At 32.7% G+C, this 18,882-nt stretch overlaps 1 protein-coding gene across 1 annotated transcript; it reads left to right on the top strand.

The window, feature by feature from the left end:
- The first annotated feature begins 822 nt into the window (after positions 1-822).
- itcha (itchy E3 ubiquitin protein ligase a) lies at positions 823-18,822 on the top strand. The gene is given in 24 exon segments (XM_042726671.1): positions 823-1,257; positions 3,606-3,666; positions 3,925-4,066; positions 4,559-4,683; positions 5,196-5,327; positions 5,461-5,521; positions 6,167-6,333; positions 7,570-7,759; positions 7,908-8,003; positions 9,762-9,936; positions 10,049-10,142; positions 10,216-10,276; positions 11,438-11,566; positions 11,743-11,815; positions 12,380-12,451; positions 12,553-12,641; positions 12,714-12,873; positions 12,944-13,077; positions 13,175-13,315; positions 14,310-14,430; positions 14,568-14,672; positions 14,773-14,869; positions 16,199-16,271; positions 16,890-18,822. Coding segments are annotated over 23 exon segments (2,562 nt in total). The 5' UTR covers positions 823-1,257; positions 3,606-3,641; the 3' UTR covers positions 16,990-18,822.
- The last annotated feature ends 60 nt before the right edge of the window (positions 18,823-18,882 follow it).

Raw genomic sequence — 18,882 nt, 5'->3', positions numbered from 1 at the left:
CATCACATTATCCTCCCGAGACTTAGCTTTGAGTTTTTGTCTCTGTAGTGGACATTATATTTTAGTGAATTCCTCTGAGACTTCACATGTCACAGTTTTAAGTCTGGATGTCCAAGAGCAGAGATTCCCAGTGTTTAAAGTTTCACTATGATCACTCCTTGCTCTGTAATTATGGCATTAATTTAGTGATAAATTGCACATCCTTATGGAAATATGATACTGTTTTGTAATTATCAATTATCTGATTAATTTTCAAATTGTTTGTCATAACAACACGGACACCTCTGGAAAATGTTATGGGGTTTAAATTCAAAATATGACTACCTGTTATGAAAAACAGGATCGATTTCATACACGTCCACTGTAGAGGACACCAGGACTAAAAGCATACTTATTATGCATTTTGGGAGACATAACAAATAAATAGGGAAATAAATCATATTTCAATTTATTTATATGAAATATTAGATAATATTATGAAAATCTGGGCACTTATTTTTTCAACATGCTGTTCCAATAGAAAATTTTTGGAAATTGTAATTGGTGATATTTACTTTCAGAAAAAGAGTCCTGGTGTAGTCTAGATTCTAAAAAAAAAAAATCCTGAAACCTAAAATGTAATTGGTGATATTTACTTTCAGAAAAAGAGTCCTGGTGTAGTCTAGATTCTGGAGGACATAGCATAAAATATGAATAAAAATGTATGGTTCAAAAATTTAAGTTTGCGATATTTTTATTATGCTCTAAATAATGTAATGACATAAAAAAATGACTAAATTCACAAAGCTTTTTTCTGGATCTCAGGAGGATATCAGAATGGACGCGCGTCGCGTCGCGGGCGTCACGTAACGGCGTCGCGCAGTGACGTCACTCTAACATGTCGCCAGCGCTGGCGGCGGACCTCTTCGGTCTCCCGGTTGAGATGGAGCAAAGTTTATCCAAACGACGGGAAGTTGACCTCGGATCCCGTTAAAACCGACATCCAGAAACATTTCCCGCGAACATAAGCGACACACGCGTACTGAGGACAACATGGAAGAAAAACAGCCCTGTTTTGATAAGACGCTAACGCCAGCTTGCATGACCGGGTGCTGTTTTGACAGCTCGTTAATTAATGTGCGTTAACTACAGTTTATAGTTAACGATGCTAAACTATCAGTTTCCGAGACATATATGTATTTAGTTGACTCGTGAACGTGCTGCTGGTTTTTGTAGCTGCGACCCCGTCAGTCAGAAACGCCGCGTGACGTCACTGCTGTAAGTACTGTTACAGTATCAGAACACAGAAGTATCTGACGTCATGATGCGAAAAATTATCAAGATGCTCGCAATAGTGATTTCTGTGGTATTATATTATTATCATCTAACATATTTATTGTGATGTCTTTTTACAAAATATTAAGTCAAGACACCACAGCTGAACAGGGTAAAAAATAATTAACGTACATTAATTTGCATGTTTTATGAAATCTCATGTTTACAAATGCAAATGAGGCATCTCCAGAACAGAGCCCTGAACATTGGATGAAGCCAGGTTCACTTATGTTGATGCATTAGTGTTAGAAGTATTTGCAGAGGGGATTTTGGATTTTTTTTTTTATTATTATTATTATTGTTTTTAATCACCCCTTAAATACTGTCAACAGCCATAAAAAAAAAAAAAAAAAAAAAAAAATTACCATGTTTTTGGAAAAAGCTAATGATATAAATCAGGTGATTGATATATAAACACACTCCTCTGTAAAACACGCAGAACTACAGATAGGAATAAAACTAAAGATTGGTGTGTTTAAGTGAGATATAATGGGAATGATCTTCAGATGCATTGAAATTTTGGATATTTTGGATGTTTTCTTTCTACTAGTCTGAAAGAAGACATGGAAACAAAATAGGCCAAAATCTAATGCATGAAAAAACAATGATTTTGCATGTAGCGTCTTGCCTTTTTAAAAGCAAGTTCAGCAGTTCCTGTGTTCATTTGTGTACTGTTCAAATCATTACAGATATATAATCATTTATTGATAAAGCCTTTAGTTCCTCTGTGTGTGCCGTTTAGACTCTTAACAGAATATTTCTCACATATTGACTCATCTTCAAGTCATTCTGAGTGAGAATTGAATATAGTCCACACCTTGACTTTTGAAATACATTTTTTTGACGTCTCCAGTAATCTGTAACTTTCATTGTATGGGAAAGAACAGAACAAACATTTTTCTTTCGTGTTGCACAGAAGAAAGAAAGTCGTATGCAGGTGACGTGATGTGTGGATCAGGAAATAATGGCCGGTTTTTGTTTTGGGTGAAACTATAAAGATGACTCTTCTTTAAACATTTGATCCAGTGTAAGATTATTAGGATTAAAAGTTATTAGGTTAGAATTAGAAACCTATATTCTTCAAGTGGTTTTAAGTCAACGTGAGACACAAAGGATTAGACTCATTTTTATTAATATTTTGAATCAGTTTTTATTTTAATTTATTTTTTCTTTTGTTTTCATTGTAGTTTAAACCTTTGTAATTTTGTTCTGTGTTTTTGTCATTTTTAAGTTATTATTTTATATAAGTCTGTATATTAAAAAAAAATTCTATTTTAAATAAATGCTGTTCTTTTGAAGTTTTTATTCATCAAAGAATCCTGAAAAAAGTATCACAGTTTCCAAAAACAATATTTGAAAGCACAACTGTTGATAATTCTAATAATAAATCATCATATCAGAATGATTTCTGAAGGATCATGTGACACTTTATACTGGAGTAATGATGCTGAAAATTCAGCTTTGCATCACAGAAATAAATGATATTTTAAAGGATATTAAAATAGAAACCATTATTTTTTATTTTAATAACATTTTGCAAGATTACCATTTTATTTCTGTATTTTGGATCAAATAAATGCAGCCTTGATGAGCAGAAGAGACATAATAAAAAAACATTACAAATAATAATACACTGAAAATGTTAATAATAAAAAAACATTATTAATAATATATATATATATACAGATAGATTTAGATTTAGTTAAACTAAGTTAAAATATCAGCAGAGCAAGTACAAATCTGAACAAAAAAGCTCTTTTTGTTTCCTGATGAAATGACTTGCTTGAAGAAATAAAATGATTTACAACCAGCATTTCATGTTGACGTTTACAGTTTGTCCCAAATCATAATTGATTTGAAGTTCAGTTTGTTCTCTTTGGTTCATCAGTAGAATGTCATTGGGCTTTTTGTGAATGTCTGTGTTGTTTATCAGCACTTCCTCTCATGCACAGACGTCTCTTACATCATCTGTAATCTGTCAAGGATCACTGGAGACGTCTGTTGTGAGATTAGCTGTTACCTCAGACATGCATCGCACACCAGCACTGCTCAGGGATCAGATGTGTCTGTACAGTGACAGATCAGCCAGTAAAAACCAAGCAAGAGTGGGTTTTGTTGGTTTAGTCAACATTACATCACATCCTGTTTCGCTCGTAATTGTCTTGCGTCACAGAAGTAAAATAGATTGCAAATGCTGTTACATGTTGATGAAGTGAGTTGACCTTGAGTTTTTGTGATGATGAAACTCAACCGAATTAATATTGATCGATATATTTATTTGTGCATTTCAGATTTGAGCCACAACAAGTGTTTTTAATGGCCACACAATGAAGGCTCAGCTTCAGATAACAGGTGAGCTTTACAAAGTGATCTGTTTTAAAAAAGTGACGTGACATACAGCCAAGTATGGTGCCCCATACTTATGAACACACACCTGGAGCAGTGGGCATCGTTTATGTTGCGGCGCTTGGGGAAATAAATGTTTTTTTTTTTGTTTTCTTATTGCAAGACGTTTGTTGACTGTGTTTTTCTTTGCGCTCGTTGCAGTGTAGCCCTAACATTTTGCTGTCAGATGCAGACTTTTAATAGATCTGGGATTATATTTGTCAGTTCTGTCTGCTAAGCTTCGGGACAGTAAGAAGAATTGGTTTGGGCCCAGTCCTTATGTAGAGGTGTGTGTGGACGGCCAGTCCAAGAAGACGGAGAAATGCACCAACACTCACAGTCCCAAATGGAAACAGTCTCTCACGGTGTAAGAATGAAATACGTTACAGAGCAGATCCAGGATCAATATTTGTTATATTAATATTCTCTAGACTAGAAATTAATGTTATTCTGATAAGTACCGGTATTATTATTTTGCCGTTATTTATTTACTTTTATAGTATTTATCAATATTTTTAAATTAGCTTTTATTTTTATATATTTAGTTTTAATCAGTTTTTATATTTTTTATAATTTTATTTATATTTTCTTTTAAACTTTTCTTTCAGTTTTAGTAATATTTATGTGCTATTTAAATAGTTTTTATAATATTTCTTCTTACTTTTAATTTATATTTATTTTAGTTTTAATAATTTTAGTATTTCAACTTAAATTTAAGGCATTATGTCTAATTTTATTACATTTTTTAAAAATTAATATTTTATTTCAGCTTCATTTTAATGATGTAAAATTGCCATTTTGATAGTTTTATGTTGATGTAGCTGTAACAACGCTGCTCTGTTGATCATATTGCTTATAGGATCGTCACCCCTTTCAGCAAGTTAATTTTCCGGGTTTGGAGTCACCAGACGCTTAAATCTGACATTTTGCTGGGCACGGCCACTCTGGAGGTCAGCGAGACCCTAAAAGCCAACAATCTGAAGAGTGAGTTTCCATATTCTCCACTTGTGTGGATCTCATTCGGAGTCAGGCCTCTGTAGAGTGTTTTATTGCCTCTATGTAATGGAGAAAAGGCAGGTGAACAGACTCACAGCACCAAACAAACAAAGAGTCTTTTCAGATCACTCACAGCTAATGTGAATTACAGCACTGCAGATTGAGTGAATGCAATCTGAGAGCCTTGAGTAGCCCACAAACAGGTTAACATTTCCTTTTCCTGTGACCTGTCACTCTGAGCTTGTTTAGCTTTCCAGGTCAGCTTCTATGAATATGCATAATCAGCTTTCTATCGCTATTCTTGTCTTAAAACATGCTTGCAAACTGCAGTGATGCCTGATATGTGAGCAAACCATTCTCGTGAATAAATCTTTTAAATCACTTTTATTCAGTATACCCTGGAAATGTCATGGAAGTTTACTGATCTGTCAGGACGCTGTTAACATTCATTTCTCAGTTCTGTAAGTGGTGTTATTGTAAAGACTGTGTGTGTGTCTCAGTCTGTGAGGTGGTGCGGACGCTGCAGCTGAGTTCAGAGCGAGAGCGCTCGGAGATGGTTGGAGATCTCTCGGTGTGTCTCGACGGACTGCAGGTGGATCCCGAGACTTTTGCTTCCGAGGAACGAAAGCACAGTTGAGACCTTCTTTATCCTCACAAAACACACTCGGCTGGTTTTCAACGGCGGTTCATAGCTTTAGATTCTTTGCTGTTTTAAATCTACATTTCCCACACCTGACATTGTGTATGGTTTCTCTTCGATCACAGATGCTGCTGTAAATGGAGAATCTAAAGTGAACGGGGATGTAGCAGGAAGGTAACATAAACATTTCTGATGGAATATTACCATAATATGATAATAAAAATTTTTTATTTAAGGTTTAATTTCGGTAATTTTATGTCAGTTAGCTGCTGTTATTGAATATTAGTTGTTGTTAGCATTTAAATTTCTATTTAACTTTAATCTAGTAATCAGTTTAATTCAGTTTTAATAAAACGCATGACAAATTATGGCCAGATTCATGCATATTAAACAGCAGTGTTGTACATGTTAAAAATTACATTTTTTATTTTTTTTTGTAGCTTTAAATTATTATTATTATTATTTTTATTTCAGTTTAATGCAGTTTCAAAAAAGGCATAATAAATGATGGCCAGATTACTAAATAATAATAGTTGAATTATGGGATATAAAAATGCTTTGTCATGCACAAATACCAGGAATGTTTTTGTAAAATCATTTATTTCGCTATAATTCATTCTTATTTAAATTTACTTAATTTTAATCGGATGCATACAAATTAAAGCCAGATTTTTGAATGCTAGCAGTTCAATTATGGAATATGAATCTTATATTTCATGCACAGCAAACAGAAATGTTCTTCATGTTAAAAAGTGTGTATCTAAGTTGAAAATCGCCTGTTTTGAGTGCCTGACCCGTGTCTTTGCACTAATTGAATTTGGACGTTTGTGTCTCTTCCCCATGCAGTGACATCACTGACGAAGCACCGCTGCCCAACGGTCATGCAGCCGAAAATACGGGGTCTGCCTCTCCATCCGCAGGGGCTCTGAGACCACCCCGGCCAGCTCGCCCCCTGCGTCCGCCGCCCGCCTCGCCCCATAAACCTACTTCCTCCACAGGTAGGAACATTACCAGAGGACGCACATCATGTGTCTTCATAGCATTTGTGTTTGGATTGAAGGCTTCTTTGGCTGCATTTACACTGTAAGTCTTAACGCACAGATTCAAGCTTTTTGACGATATCCAATTTTTTTTGGTCCGCCGGCTGTCAAATAAAAGTGTATTTCCAATATTCGTAGAATTAAATAAAAAATAAACAAATCCAGCCAGCCTTATCAGTGGTGCGTGAAATGCGATGACGATGTAAGTGTCTTTGCTTTTTAATGTTTTTGTTAGGGACATCTATCACTGTTGCACTGTTGTCTCGCACAAAAGAGCCGTATGTTTAGAAAGCCATGTAAAATGAAAGTAAGTTTAACTTTTTTTTTTTTTTTTTTTTTCTTTATGGCGTTTTTTTTTTTTTTTTTTTTTTTTTTTTTTTTCATCCCACTGCATCTCATGCTTTTAAATGCAAAAGTACTCTGTGTGATTGCTTTCATCTCTTTTTATTAAAATATGCATACATGATGCTGTTTTGTTTATAATTGTTTAAGCACCTTAATTAATCATATTTGGTTTATAAACTGTATGCACTTTTTCTCAGATTGTCATGTTATTTTATTGCTCTAATAAGTGTGCATTAGTAATATTTGGCTCGACGCGCCCCCTTGTGGCAAAAAGCTTTCTCCCCCGAACTGAAACTATGCCTTTTAAAATTTAATTTAATTCCAAAATTGATATTTTTTAAGTGCAAAAAAAAGTTTTTCAACCACTTTATCTGCCTGAACGGATAAAGACCGGAAAATGATGGTAATTTTCATTTTTTAGGCTATTTTATCTACAGCTCGTTTGAGGTAGAATTCTTTAGTGGAATAAAATAGTGCCAAATACATTGTATTTGCTGAGAAATATAATGTAGTTTTAGCTGTTGTGTTTCTAAAATTCACAAGGCAGGGGTTGAAAACCAGCTCCTGAATTTACGAGATCATACATAAAAACCTCATTAAAACGCTATCTTTACATGATACCCTCGCTTAGTTGAGATATACAGACAACTAAAGATCAAAAATTTTGAAAAGTTGCCCAGATAAAAAAAAAAAAAATCAAAAAAATTACATTTGGAAGTGGCCCAGATCAGATGCAAAAAAATCTGATTTAGTAATAAGCGACCATTACAATTGTATATCTGTGTCAGATAGGCATTTTGTGTCAGTGTGAATGCAGTCTTTAAGGCAAAGCTGCCTGTGTTGTTTTTGCGTCCTCTGCAGGCTCGAGTCCCACTCACGGCAGCAGCGCTCCCAGCCCAGAAACATCTCCACGGGTGTGTGTGAACGGAGAAAGCGAGAGTCAGGGGTCAAGCTCGGGTTCAGGGTCAAACCAGGCCCCGAGGGTCAGTCCAGCGCCTCCCAGAGCTCCACTGATCAGTAACGGCCCTCTTCCTCCTGGGTACGGGATATCATTACAAGCAAGTCCCTGTGCATTCAAAACATCTTGATGCTGCCAAATGAGTGAAAATCAAGACACTATGTAATAGCAAGCATGTATGGATTTAGTCTGATATCTTTTCTTTTTGTTTCTTGGTTAATATGTGTAGCTGGGAGCAGAGAGTGGATCAGAACGGCCGTGTTTACTACGTGGATCACATTGAGAAAAGAACCACATGGGAAAGACCAGAACCGCTGCCACCAGGGTAACCACGCTGTCGTCTTTAGAGATCACTTTTTAGTTTTACACATTCATGCGCTGCTTATATGTTTTAATTGCGTATTGAATTCAAAGAGTGAAAAGTATGTACTAATTAAATATCCTGATTAAATGCTACTGCTGTCTGTAAAACATAAGATGTCAGGAAACGCTCACTAATTTAAGCTGCTTTACCTGCTGAAGTCACTTGTTTTAAAAGCCTGTTTAGTTTTTGTACTTTTATTGATGTTTTTTTTTTTTTAATGTCATGTTTTTATTCTTTTTATTCTTTTTTTTTTAAGTTTTATATTAATTATAAATATTTTACATAACAGGTTTTACTCTAAAATTGGTATAAAATTAAAGCCTTGTGTCTAAATAGTTTTTTTCCAAATTTGAAGTTGATATGAAAAAAATTGAGGTTCCTGTGAGATTTTATTTAGGGCGTCATACCACAAATTAATCCCGTTAATTTATTGTACTTATACTTTTGTTTAATTATATTCATTGAAATTAAAGGTTTATGTTTTCTGACTTGTGACCTTTTAGCTGAATTTTATGTATGAAAGATATTCATTGAAATAATAATAATATTAATAGTAACAATTATTTAAAATAATAATAATAATAATGATTTTAACAATAATTGTTGTCGATTTATTATAATAAAACAACAAAAAAAAAAATAATAATAAAAATTATAAATAATAAATAAAAATAAAAATAATAAAATGTCAAATATTTTTATATAATTGTTTAACCCTTTAACTGTCACCCCCCATTTTTTAAAATAGGCATTAAAGTGCACTATCCAAACTTAAATTGTTGTAATTTATAAACACTTTGGAATATAGAACTAAGGCTGGTCTCTTTTTAAAGAAGAAAATTAGCAGATTTTGGCAAAAGTGGAAGTTTTTCAAAATTAAAGTATCAAAAAGTTATAGAAGTTTAAATGTACTGTAAATAAAATGTGCTATATTAATTTTATTTTATTTTATTTATTATAAATATTTTAAATAATAGGTTTTACTCTAAAATTGGTGTAAAATTAAAGCCTTCTGTCTAAATAAGTTATGTTCCAAATTTGAAGTTGATATGAAAAAAATTGAGGTTCCTGTGAGATTTTATTTAGGGCGTCATACCACAAACAGCCCGTTAAGTTTTTGTACTTTTATTGTTGTTTTTATTGTTAAATGTCATGTTTTTATTCTTTTATTCTTTTTTTTTTTTGGTTTATGTTTTCTGACCCGTACAATTATTTAAAATAATAATAAATATTAATAGTAAAAAATAATATAAAAAAAAAATAAAGCAATAATAATTATTTGTGTTTAAAATAATAATAATAATAATGATTATAACAAGAATTGTTGTCGATTTGTTATCAGCAATCATCATCAAAAATTATCATTATTAATTTTTAATTAATAATATTAATAATTATAATAACAATGACACATATTTTTATATAATTGTTTAATAAGTGTTTTTTTTATTCTCTGACATGTGACCAGTGAACTTTTAGATAAAATTGTTATGAAAAATAAATGCTAAACTGTTATAGTTATACTGAAATAGTAATTATTATAATTATTATTATTGTTTTTGTTGTCTTCAAAAAAAGATGGTTTATTTTAAATACTACTGCTACTGCTCATAAGTGTTATTGTTGTGATGATGATTATTATTATTATTTAAAAAGGTGAATAAAACGCAAGGTCATAAAGTTGTTGAGAGAATGGTGTGTGTGTGTGTTGTGTTGTAGCTGGGAGCGTCGCTTGGACCCGATGGGCCGTGTGTACTACGTGGATCATATAAACAGAACCACCACCTGGCAGAGACCCACAGACGAGTCGGTCCGGAACTACGAGGAGTGGCAGAACCAGCGCAGTCAGCTGCAGGGAGCCATGCAGCGCTTCAACCAGAGGTTCATCTACGGAGTGAGTGAATTCATCATGAAAGAGAGCGATCAGTCAGCTGGTCAGACTCTTTTCAAGGGTTTCCTCTGTAACCCGAGCTGTCCTTGCTCTTTCTGTCTGCTCGTCTCTTCAGCTGCAGGAACAGCTCGCGCCGACAGCTAATAAAGAGTTTGACCCTCTGGGTCCTCTGCCGCCGGGATGGGGTGAGTCACCGCGCTTTCATTTAATAAATCACATTTTATGCTCATAATTGAGCAGCTCACGCTGTCTTTTCTTGAACCTGTGTGTGTCTGCTTGATTGGCTGTATTTTGTTCACCATCCTACGAGATCCACACAGTGGGAAGACCCTCGAACACAAGGGTGCGACCCAATCACAAACTATCCACTGCCAGTGTGTTTTATTTTATTCTAGTTTTTTTACTTTTGTAATTTTTGTTAGGGATTTTTTTCCATTTCTATTTTAGTTTTATTTATTTTTTTATTTAAGTTTAATTTTTGTAATTTTATCCACTTTTGTCATTTTAGTTTGGTTTTTTTTTTCTATTTTAGTTTTCTATATTTCTATTTTTATTTTTTTAAGTTTATTTATTTTAATTGTATGCACTTTTGCCATTTTGTTTGGGATATTTATTCTATTTTAGTTTTATATTTTTAAATTTACATTTTTTATTTTAAGTTTATTTTTTTATGCACTTTTGTCATTTTTGTTTGTGATATTTTTTTCATTTCTATTTTCATTTTAGTTTTATATTTTTAAATTTACTTTTTTTATTTTAAGTTTATTTTTTTATGCACTTGTGTCATTTTTGTTTGATATATTTTTTTTCATTTCTATTTTCATTTATATATATATATATATATATATATATATATATATATATATATTATATTAAATTTATTATTTATTATTTATATTATTATTTAAGTGACATTTTTTTGTAATTTTATGCACTTGTCATTTTGGTTTGGGATATTTTTTTCATTTTCTATTTTCATTTAGTATATATATATATATATATATATATATATATATATATTATTTATTATTTTTTTAAGTGACATTTTTGTAATTTTATGCACTTTTGTCATTTTTGTTTGTACATTTTTGTAATTTTATGCACTTTTGTAATTTTTGTTTGGGATAAAAAAATAATTTCTATTTAAGTTTTATATTCTTCTTCTTATTTTTTTTTTATTTAAGTTAAATTTTTGTCATTTTACTTTTGTCCTTTTTTGTTTGGGATATTTTTTTAGTTTTCATTTATTTCCATTTAGTATTTTTTAGCTAATCGCCAAAGCAACATTTCTCATTTTTGTTCATTTTTTTCATCTAATATTTATATTTTATTTTATTTCAGCTTAATTTTAAATAACAAAATATTTTTTAATACTTTTAGTTCACTATAATAACCCTAAATTGTCTCCTTACTATATGAACAATTTTTAAATCATGTTAAACTTAACAGAATGAAATGGCATGCAGTATTATGTTTGTTTAGATGAATTGTTTGTGTGTGTCAGGTTGCTGAATGAGAAGCCTCTGCCGGAGGGTTGGGAGATGAGGTTCACGGTGGACGGGATTCCCTATTTCGTCGATCACAGCAGGCGAACAACGACATACATCGATCCCCGGACAGGAAAATCCTCCCTGTCAGTCCTTTTAATAGCTTGATATATAAAGAGAAGGTCTTTTGTGACATTCTCACATGCATACACTGAAAATGCCACACGTGAACAGAAATAGAAGTTTACTGCAGCGCTTGTTTTAAGGAATATTGTGTATTAATGTTTTACACTTGTCTGTTTCTGTCTTTTTGAACGTGCAGCGAGAACGGCCCTCAGATCACATACGTACGAGACTTTAAAGCCAAAGTGCACTATTTCCGCTTCTGGTGTCAGGTAGGGCCTCACATACAAGTGCCATTAATTAAAAATTTAGTTGCTTTGCCACTATTTTCATTCATCTTCAGAAAAAGCTGACCAAGCTTTAGTTAAAAAACTGGCTATTGTTCTTTCATTAGGCTTGTAAATGATTCATTTTTACAGTCAGTGTTTAAAAAGTTTTATTCAGCAAAACACATCAGAATAAATATATTTTAATGGCTTTTAATTCACTTTTTTTTTTTGGTATCGTCAGTGAAAATGCATGTTTTAAAATTCAATTTTTTATTTAATTCGTGTATTATATATAATTAATGATCTTAATAATTATCAACAATGATTAATTTTAGCATAATTAATAATTTATAATAAATGACACAAAATGAATTATGCAAAATCGTTTTTAGGTACGATAAAAGTGATTTTTTGATATAATGCATAAGCATTTGAAGAACAAATGCATTTATTTGATCTGTTTAGAGACGAGAAACGTAAAAGGCTTATGAAAATAGTACCAAAGCAAACAAAAAGGTTTTTGCATGTGTGATTGATTTTGTAATAAAATCCGTTTTTAATACCGAACAACTAGCAATGCCTCAGCACATTAAGATCCACGTCAGCCGCAAAACACTGTTCGAGGACTCGTTTCAGCAGGTGAGAGACACTTTCAGCTGCATATTTAATTTACATAAGTTCATTCTGGTTTATTTGTTTAATTGTGGCATGCAATTAATTTGTTTAGATTATGAGCTTACATTATGAGCTGCCATCAACAACATATAAGAAGAATACTGTATATTATTTTCCCGGGGGAGGAGGGGCTTGACTATGGAGGCGTGGCCAGGTATATTGCATCATTTACAGGAAGTGATGAGTTCAGTTGATTATGCACACTAATGTAGTGTTTCTGTCACAGGGAATGGTTCTTCCTGCTGTCTCACGAGGTCTTGAACCCCATGTACTGTCTGTTCGAGTACGCCGGCAAAGACAACTACTGCCTGCAGATTAACCCCGCCTCCTTCATCAACCCCGACCACCTCAAATACTTCAAGTTCATTGGCCGCTTCATCGCTATGGTACGACAGACCTCAGAAGTATCTCAGTTTGAACTGCATTGAACTCTTCTGAGTATATTCTCTCACACAGGCTCTGTTTCACGGCAAGTTCATAGACACGGGCTTCTCTTTGCCTTTTTATAAACGCATCCTGAACAAACCTCTGGCTCTGAAAGACCTGGAGTCCATCGACCCGGAGTTTTACAACTCGCTCATCTGGATCAAGTGAGAATGACTTACAGAGATGATAAGAGAGTTATTGGTCCTAACTCTGAAATGTTTTTCTGTAGGGATAATAATATCGCATCCATTTTCCCAATAGGGATAATAATATCGAGGAATGTGGCTTGGAGATGTTTTTCTCGGTCGATAAGGAGATTTTGGGAGAAGTCACCACACATGAACTCAAGCCTGATGGAGGAAACATTCAGGTGACGGAGGAAAATAAAGAGGAGTATATCAGGTAAAAACAAAATATCTCACTTATACAGCACAGAAAATGTTTTTCATTTAAAATGCATTTATAATTATTATTTCTATAGTTATTAAATATTTAAAAAAATATGATTATGTATTATACACATTTTTTATTATAAATTAGTTCTAAATATTTCTGTATATATATATATAAATATATATATATCTAATATTATAATAATTAAAATATTTTGTAGATTTGCAAAGTTAGCTGAGATATATAATTACATTTATTATATATAATAATGACATTATATAATATATATAACTATTATTTCTATAATTATATTACTAAATATAAAAAAACAAATAATATGTATTGTAAAACATTTTTTTATTATAAATTAGTTATATTAATATTTCTAAATTATTTTATATAATATATATATATATATATATATATATATAATATATATATATATATATATATATATATATATATATATATTATATTATTATAATTTAAAATATTTTGTAGATTACAGAGAAAGTTATCTGCTTTATAGAGAGAGATACACATAGATACATATCAATAATATTAAATATATGTTAAATATTAAGTTATAATAAATATAATTTATAGTTATTGTAATTAATATGTTAAAATAAATAAATGATAATGTTAATATTAAATAATTATCATAATTATGTATAATTAATGTAATATAAAATAAATGATAATATGTTTATATTAAATAGTATGTTTTTTTAATTTTTTTTATGTATGTTTTTTTTAATTATTATTTACAAAAAAAGCCACTAGGACTTTAAAAATATCTAATGAAAATTCTAAAGATTGATTAATTGTTAAAAATTGTTTAAAATATATTTAAAAAAAATGCTTATGATTTATATAATAAAATAATTCTAATAAACCTATTTTCAGATTGCGAGCATTTTGAATCTTGAGAAACAGCATGTAGTTGCAGCAGTATTAGTCATAATATCAGTGAGTGCTTGTGAAAGAAAGCGTGTTGCAGGTTGGTTGCTGAGTGGAGGCTGTCTCGAGGGGTTGAGGAGCAGACGCAGGCGTTTCTCGAGGGCTTTAATGAAGTCTTGCCGCAGCAGTACCTGCAGTACTTCGATGCCAAAGAGCTGGAGGTACACACTACAAATGCATCTCTGACCTCCAAATGTCACAAGAGGTTTCCAGCTCTGTTTTGTGTGTGCAGTTAATGTCAGGTGTGTCTGAGGCCATAGACAGCGTGTGTTTTGTCTGCTCTGAACGTGTGCTGCAGGTGATGCTGTGTGGGATGCAGGAGATCGATCTGGGCGACTGGCAGAGGAGCACCATCTACAGACACTACGCTCGCAGCAGCAAACAGATCGTCTGGTTCTGGCAGGTTAGACTGCTCGCTTCCGTTAAACCCAGATGTTCACAGATCTGGAGATCCTGTCACACTGGTGTTGGTGGTGCGTCATCGTTTGTGTGTCTGTGTTTAGTTTGTGAAGGAGATCGACAACGAGAAGCGCATGCGTCTGCTGCAGTTTGTGACCAGCACGTGCCGACTTCCTGTCGGGGGATTCGCTGACCTCATGGGTAAGAGTCAAAGTTTGACCGTGTCATGCTGAATCATTAGTAATAAATATTAAAATGACTGTAATCTAGTATCTTTCTGTTCTGATCCAGGTATTATATATATATATATATGTGTGTGTGTGTGTGTGTGTGTTTGTGTGTGTGTGTGTGTGTTACAAAAATAAAAGTTTTTGTTTGCATAATATATGTGTGTTCTGTGTAATTTATGTACCAAAACCATAAAAAAAGCACTTTTGTTACTTGGAACTTGGAGGTTTATATGTATATATAAATACACTTACATACAGTATATATATTTCTTAAAATATTCACATGTCTGTATTTGTAATCATATAATTTATATTATATATAAATATTTTTAATAATATATATAAAAAAAAAAATTCTGAAATATATACGTGCATGTGTGTGTATTTTTATATACATAATAAATAAACACAGTACACATACATAGATTATGTAATCAAAAATTATTTTGTATGCGATTAATCATGATTTATTGTTTGACACCACTAACACTTTTGTTACTTGGAACTTGGAGGTTTACTGAAATAAAATTAGATATTAAAAAAAAAAAAAATGCACAAAAACCACAAAAAAAGCACTTTTGTTACTTGGAACTTGGAGGTTTACTGAAATAAAATTAGATATTAAAAAAAAAAAAAATTCCCCCATCTACTTGGCAGGGAGCTAAAATACTAAAATATTTACTAAAATAACCAAAACTAAAATAAAAAAAATCATGAACATATGTCGACCTATAAAATATGTAGGCATGTAAAAACAAACAAAAATAATAATAGAAAAGGCAAAAACAACCAACTAAATAACTAAACCCAAATGGAAAATATAAAAAATAAAAAGTAATTTAAAATATTAATAATAACTATAATTCTGTCTCTTTTTTGTCTCAAGTTGCACACCAGTAATGTTTTTTTTTTCAAAGGCGTGTTTATAAAAATTTATTTAAAATCCTAAATGAACTATTGCCTAGTCCTGGTTAAAGCTAAGCCTCGTCTGTGAAACCAGGCCGACATGTTTGTATTAATTCATAAAAATGTTAAACCAACGTAAAATAAACTCACTAGAAAATGATAAAATATGTAACCAATAATTAACATCATCAAACCCTGAACATGTTAGTGTTTTTAAATCTGAACTCCAAGTAGATATGTAGAATTAGTTATTCAAAATTCATCAAAATTAAATACATCTTCCCCTTACTGCTGCATGCTACAGCTGCATGTGTGGAAGCCTCTTGGTTTGAATGCAATGCAGTCCTTTCTCTTGTATTTTATGAGAAGGTAAGGTATGTTGTGATTTCTGTAGGGAGCAACGGGCCGCAAAAGTTCTGTGTTGAGAAAGTGGGGAAAGAAAACTGGCTGCCAAGGAGCCACACATGGTAAGATCAGAAATCATGTTTGATTCTAATACTGTACACTGTACAGCACTCACTACACACACACACACACACACTAATAAGAAATAAGCTTTTAAATCATGTATATGATTTAAAGCAGATATGACCAGTTTTAGCAGATGTTTTTTCATCAGTGAACGAAAAAATGACTATTCACTTTGCAGACCTCCTTAAAATGAAAATCAAGATAAAATCATTTAGCGTCTTCAAGCTAAAAACATAACATCCTTATCGTCAATTTTGACTGCCCTGCAGCATCCGAATGAAATCCTGCTGATGCTGATTTCAAAAAAAGTGCCTGTTTAGCTCCGCTTTCTCACAAGATGTGATGCACTCCGCAGCATTTGTGCAACGAAGAAGTCTTGTATTCAACAGAAAAACATCTTCCTCTAAACCAGATTACAAGCACTTGTTCAATTCTCAGCCCGTTCTTCACATGTATGAATGATTCTGAAGATGCTGACACTCGTATACACTTGGAAATATCTTCATTATATTGTTAAACAGCTATAAATGATGGATCGATAAGCGTTATCACATTAGGCAACATCAACATACACACAGCTTTTAAAGTGCTTGTTTGATTCCTCACCCCTCCAGCTTTAACCGTCTGGATCTGCCGCCCTATAAAAGCTACGAGCAGTTAAAGGAGAAGCTGCTGTTTGCCATCGAGGAAACGGAAGGCTTCGGTCAGGAGTGAAGCGTGGACACTTTCATCAGCTTTCAGTGTCATGTCGAACCGCTGCTGCTGCTGCTACGAGGGAGAAACTGTGTCTCCATTAGCTTAGGTTTTCTGACCGTCCTCTTCTGAGTCAGTGATGGATGCACAGCGATGCAGCGCCCCGCGGATGCATGGATGGTGTCCGAATGAGTCTCATCTGTCATGTGTACATGACACAGTCTCATACGGTTTTTTTATTGCCACTGCAGATCTGTACCTTCATGCAAACATGGGTTTAATAATTAAAAAAGGTTGCAGTTGCAACAGGTCATATTTCACCTCCAAATCAAGAGAGGTTGAAATATTATTCTGCATGAAGAAAATTAATAGTTTCATGAAAATCGAGCACATTTTCCCTTGAAATGAACTTATGCAAGAAAATCCCATTCTCTGCTGAAAAAAAAAAACATTTTATGTTCTTCATGCAAAATATAATTTATTTTGATTTCTGGTGATGCTTAGTAAGCGTGTGTGTGTGTGTATACAGTTTGTGCACATATGGTTGGATGAACATAAAGCAATAGCCCATAAATGGCTTCTAATGCCATCGGCACATAATTAAAATATTCACTTTCTCATCAATCTTCAACTCACGGAGCACTTAACAGACGCGATAATGTTATCTGTGTCAGTCGTATCAGATCTGCAGCTAGAAATCTTGATCCTTTTATACCTTTAATGTGAAAAAAACAATATTTGTGGGAGGAATTAGTGCAAAACTAAAGAAAGCGTGCTTTATTTTGGGCAAAATAATTGCCATTATTTTTATTGCCACTGCAGATCTGTACCTTCGTGCACACATGGGTTTAATAATTAAAAAAGGTGCGGTTTATTAGTGAGTAGCTAATATGAAACATGCAACAGGTCATATTTCACTTCTGAATCAAGAGAAGTAGAAATATTATTCTGCATGAAGAAAATTAAAAGTTTCATGAAAATCGAGCACATTTTCCCTTAAAATTAACTTATGCAAGAAAATCCCATTCTCTGCTGAAAAAAAAAACATTTTATGTTCTTCATGCAAAATATTATTTCTTTTGATTTCAGGTGATGCTCAGTAAGCATGTGTGTGTGTGTATACAGTTTATGCACATATGGTTAGATGAACATAAAGCAATAGCCCATAAATGGCTTCTAATGCCATCGCCACATAATTAAAATATTCACTTTATCAATCTTCAACTCATGGAGCACTTAACAGACGCGATAATGTTATCTGTGTCAGTCTTATCAGACCTGCAGCTAGAAATCTTGATCCTTTTATACCTTTAATGTGAAAAAAACAATATTTGTGGGAGGAATTCGTGCAAAACTAAAGAAAGCGTGGTCTATTTTGGGGAAAATAAGGTCTGGGTGTGTTTTCGAGATGTTGCAGCATTTGGTTGACATTATTTGTTGTTATAAAATCATGCATATTCTGTTCATTTCAAAGATTTAGCTTCTTATTCAGAAGCTTATTCAGAAGAGATTGTGATTGTGATGTGCATGAGTTTGATTCTCTAACAGAGGGTTTAGATCGTGATGAACTGAATCCGTCGGGTTGAGATGCTACAGGGCACTTTATTTCACATCATGTTATCTTATTATTAGCAGACTGTTTGGATTTAAAGTGAAGTGACAGAGATGATGTTACCTCTTTATTTTCTTAACGCTGTAAATCATGTGATCAACACGTTAACATCAGTTAGGCTGGATTCAGTGATTTGAATTATATTTATTTTTCTTAAGTGAATGTGTACAGTTGGATGATTAATATAAAAACACCAATTTATTCTCAGCTGAAGGAATAAAAAACAAAAAATCATTAAAAAACGTGTTGCCTCTTTTATTCTCATTTATTCTGTACTTTTAAGATGAGCAGTTTGCCACGGG

Source organism: Cyprinus carpio, chromosome B6, assembly GCF_018340385.1.
Source record: "Cyprinus carpio isolate SPL01 chromosome B6, ASM1834038v1, whole genome shotgun sequence".
Lineage (NCBI taxonomy): Eukaryota > Metazoa > Chordata > Actinopteri > Cypriniformes > Cyprinidae > Cyprinus > Cyprinus carpio.
The sequence above is the reverse complement of the archived record's forward strand: the minus strand, read 5'-3'. Positions and strand labels throughout refer to the sequence as shown.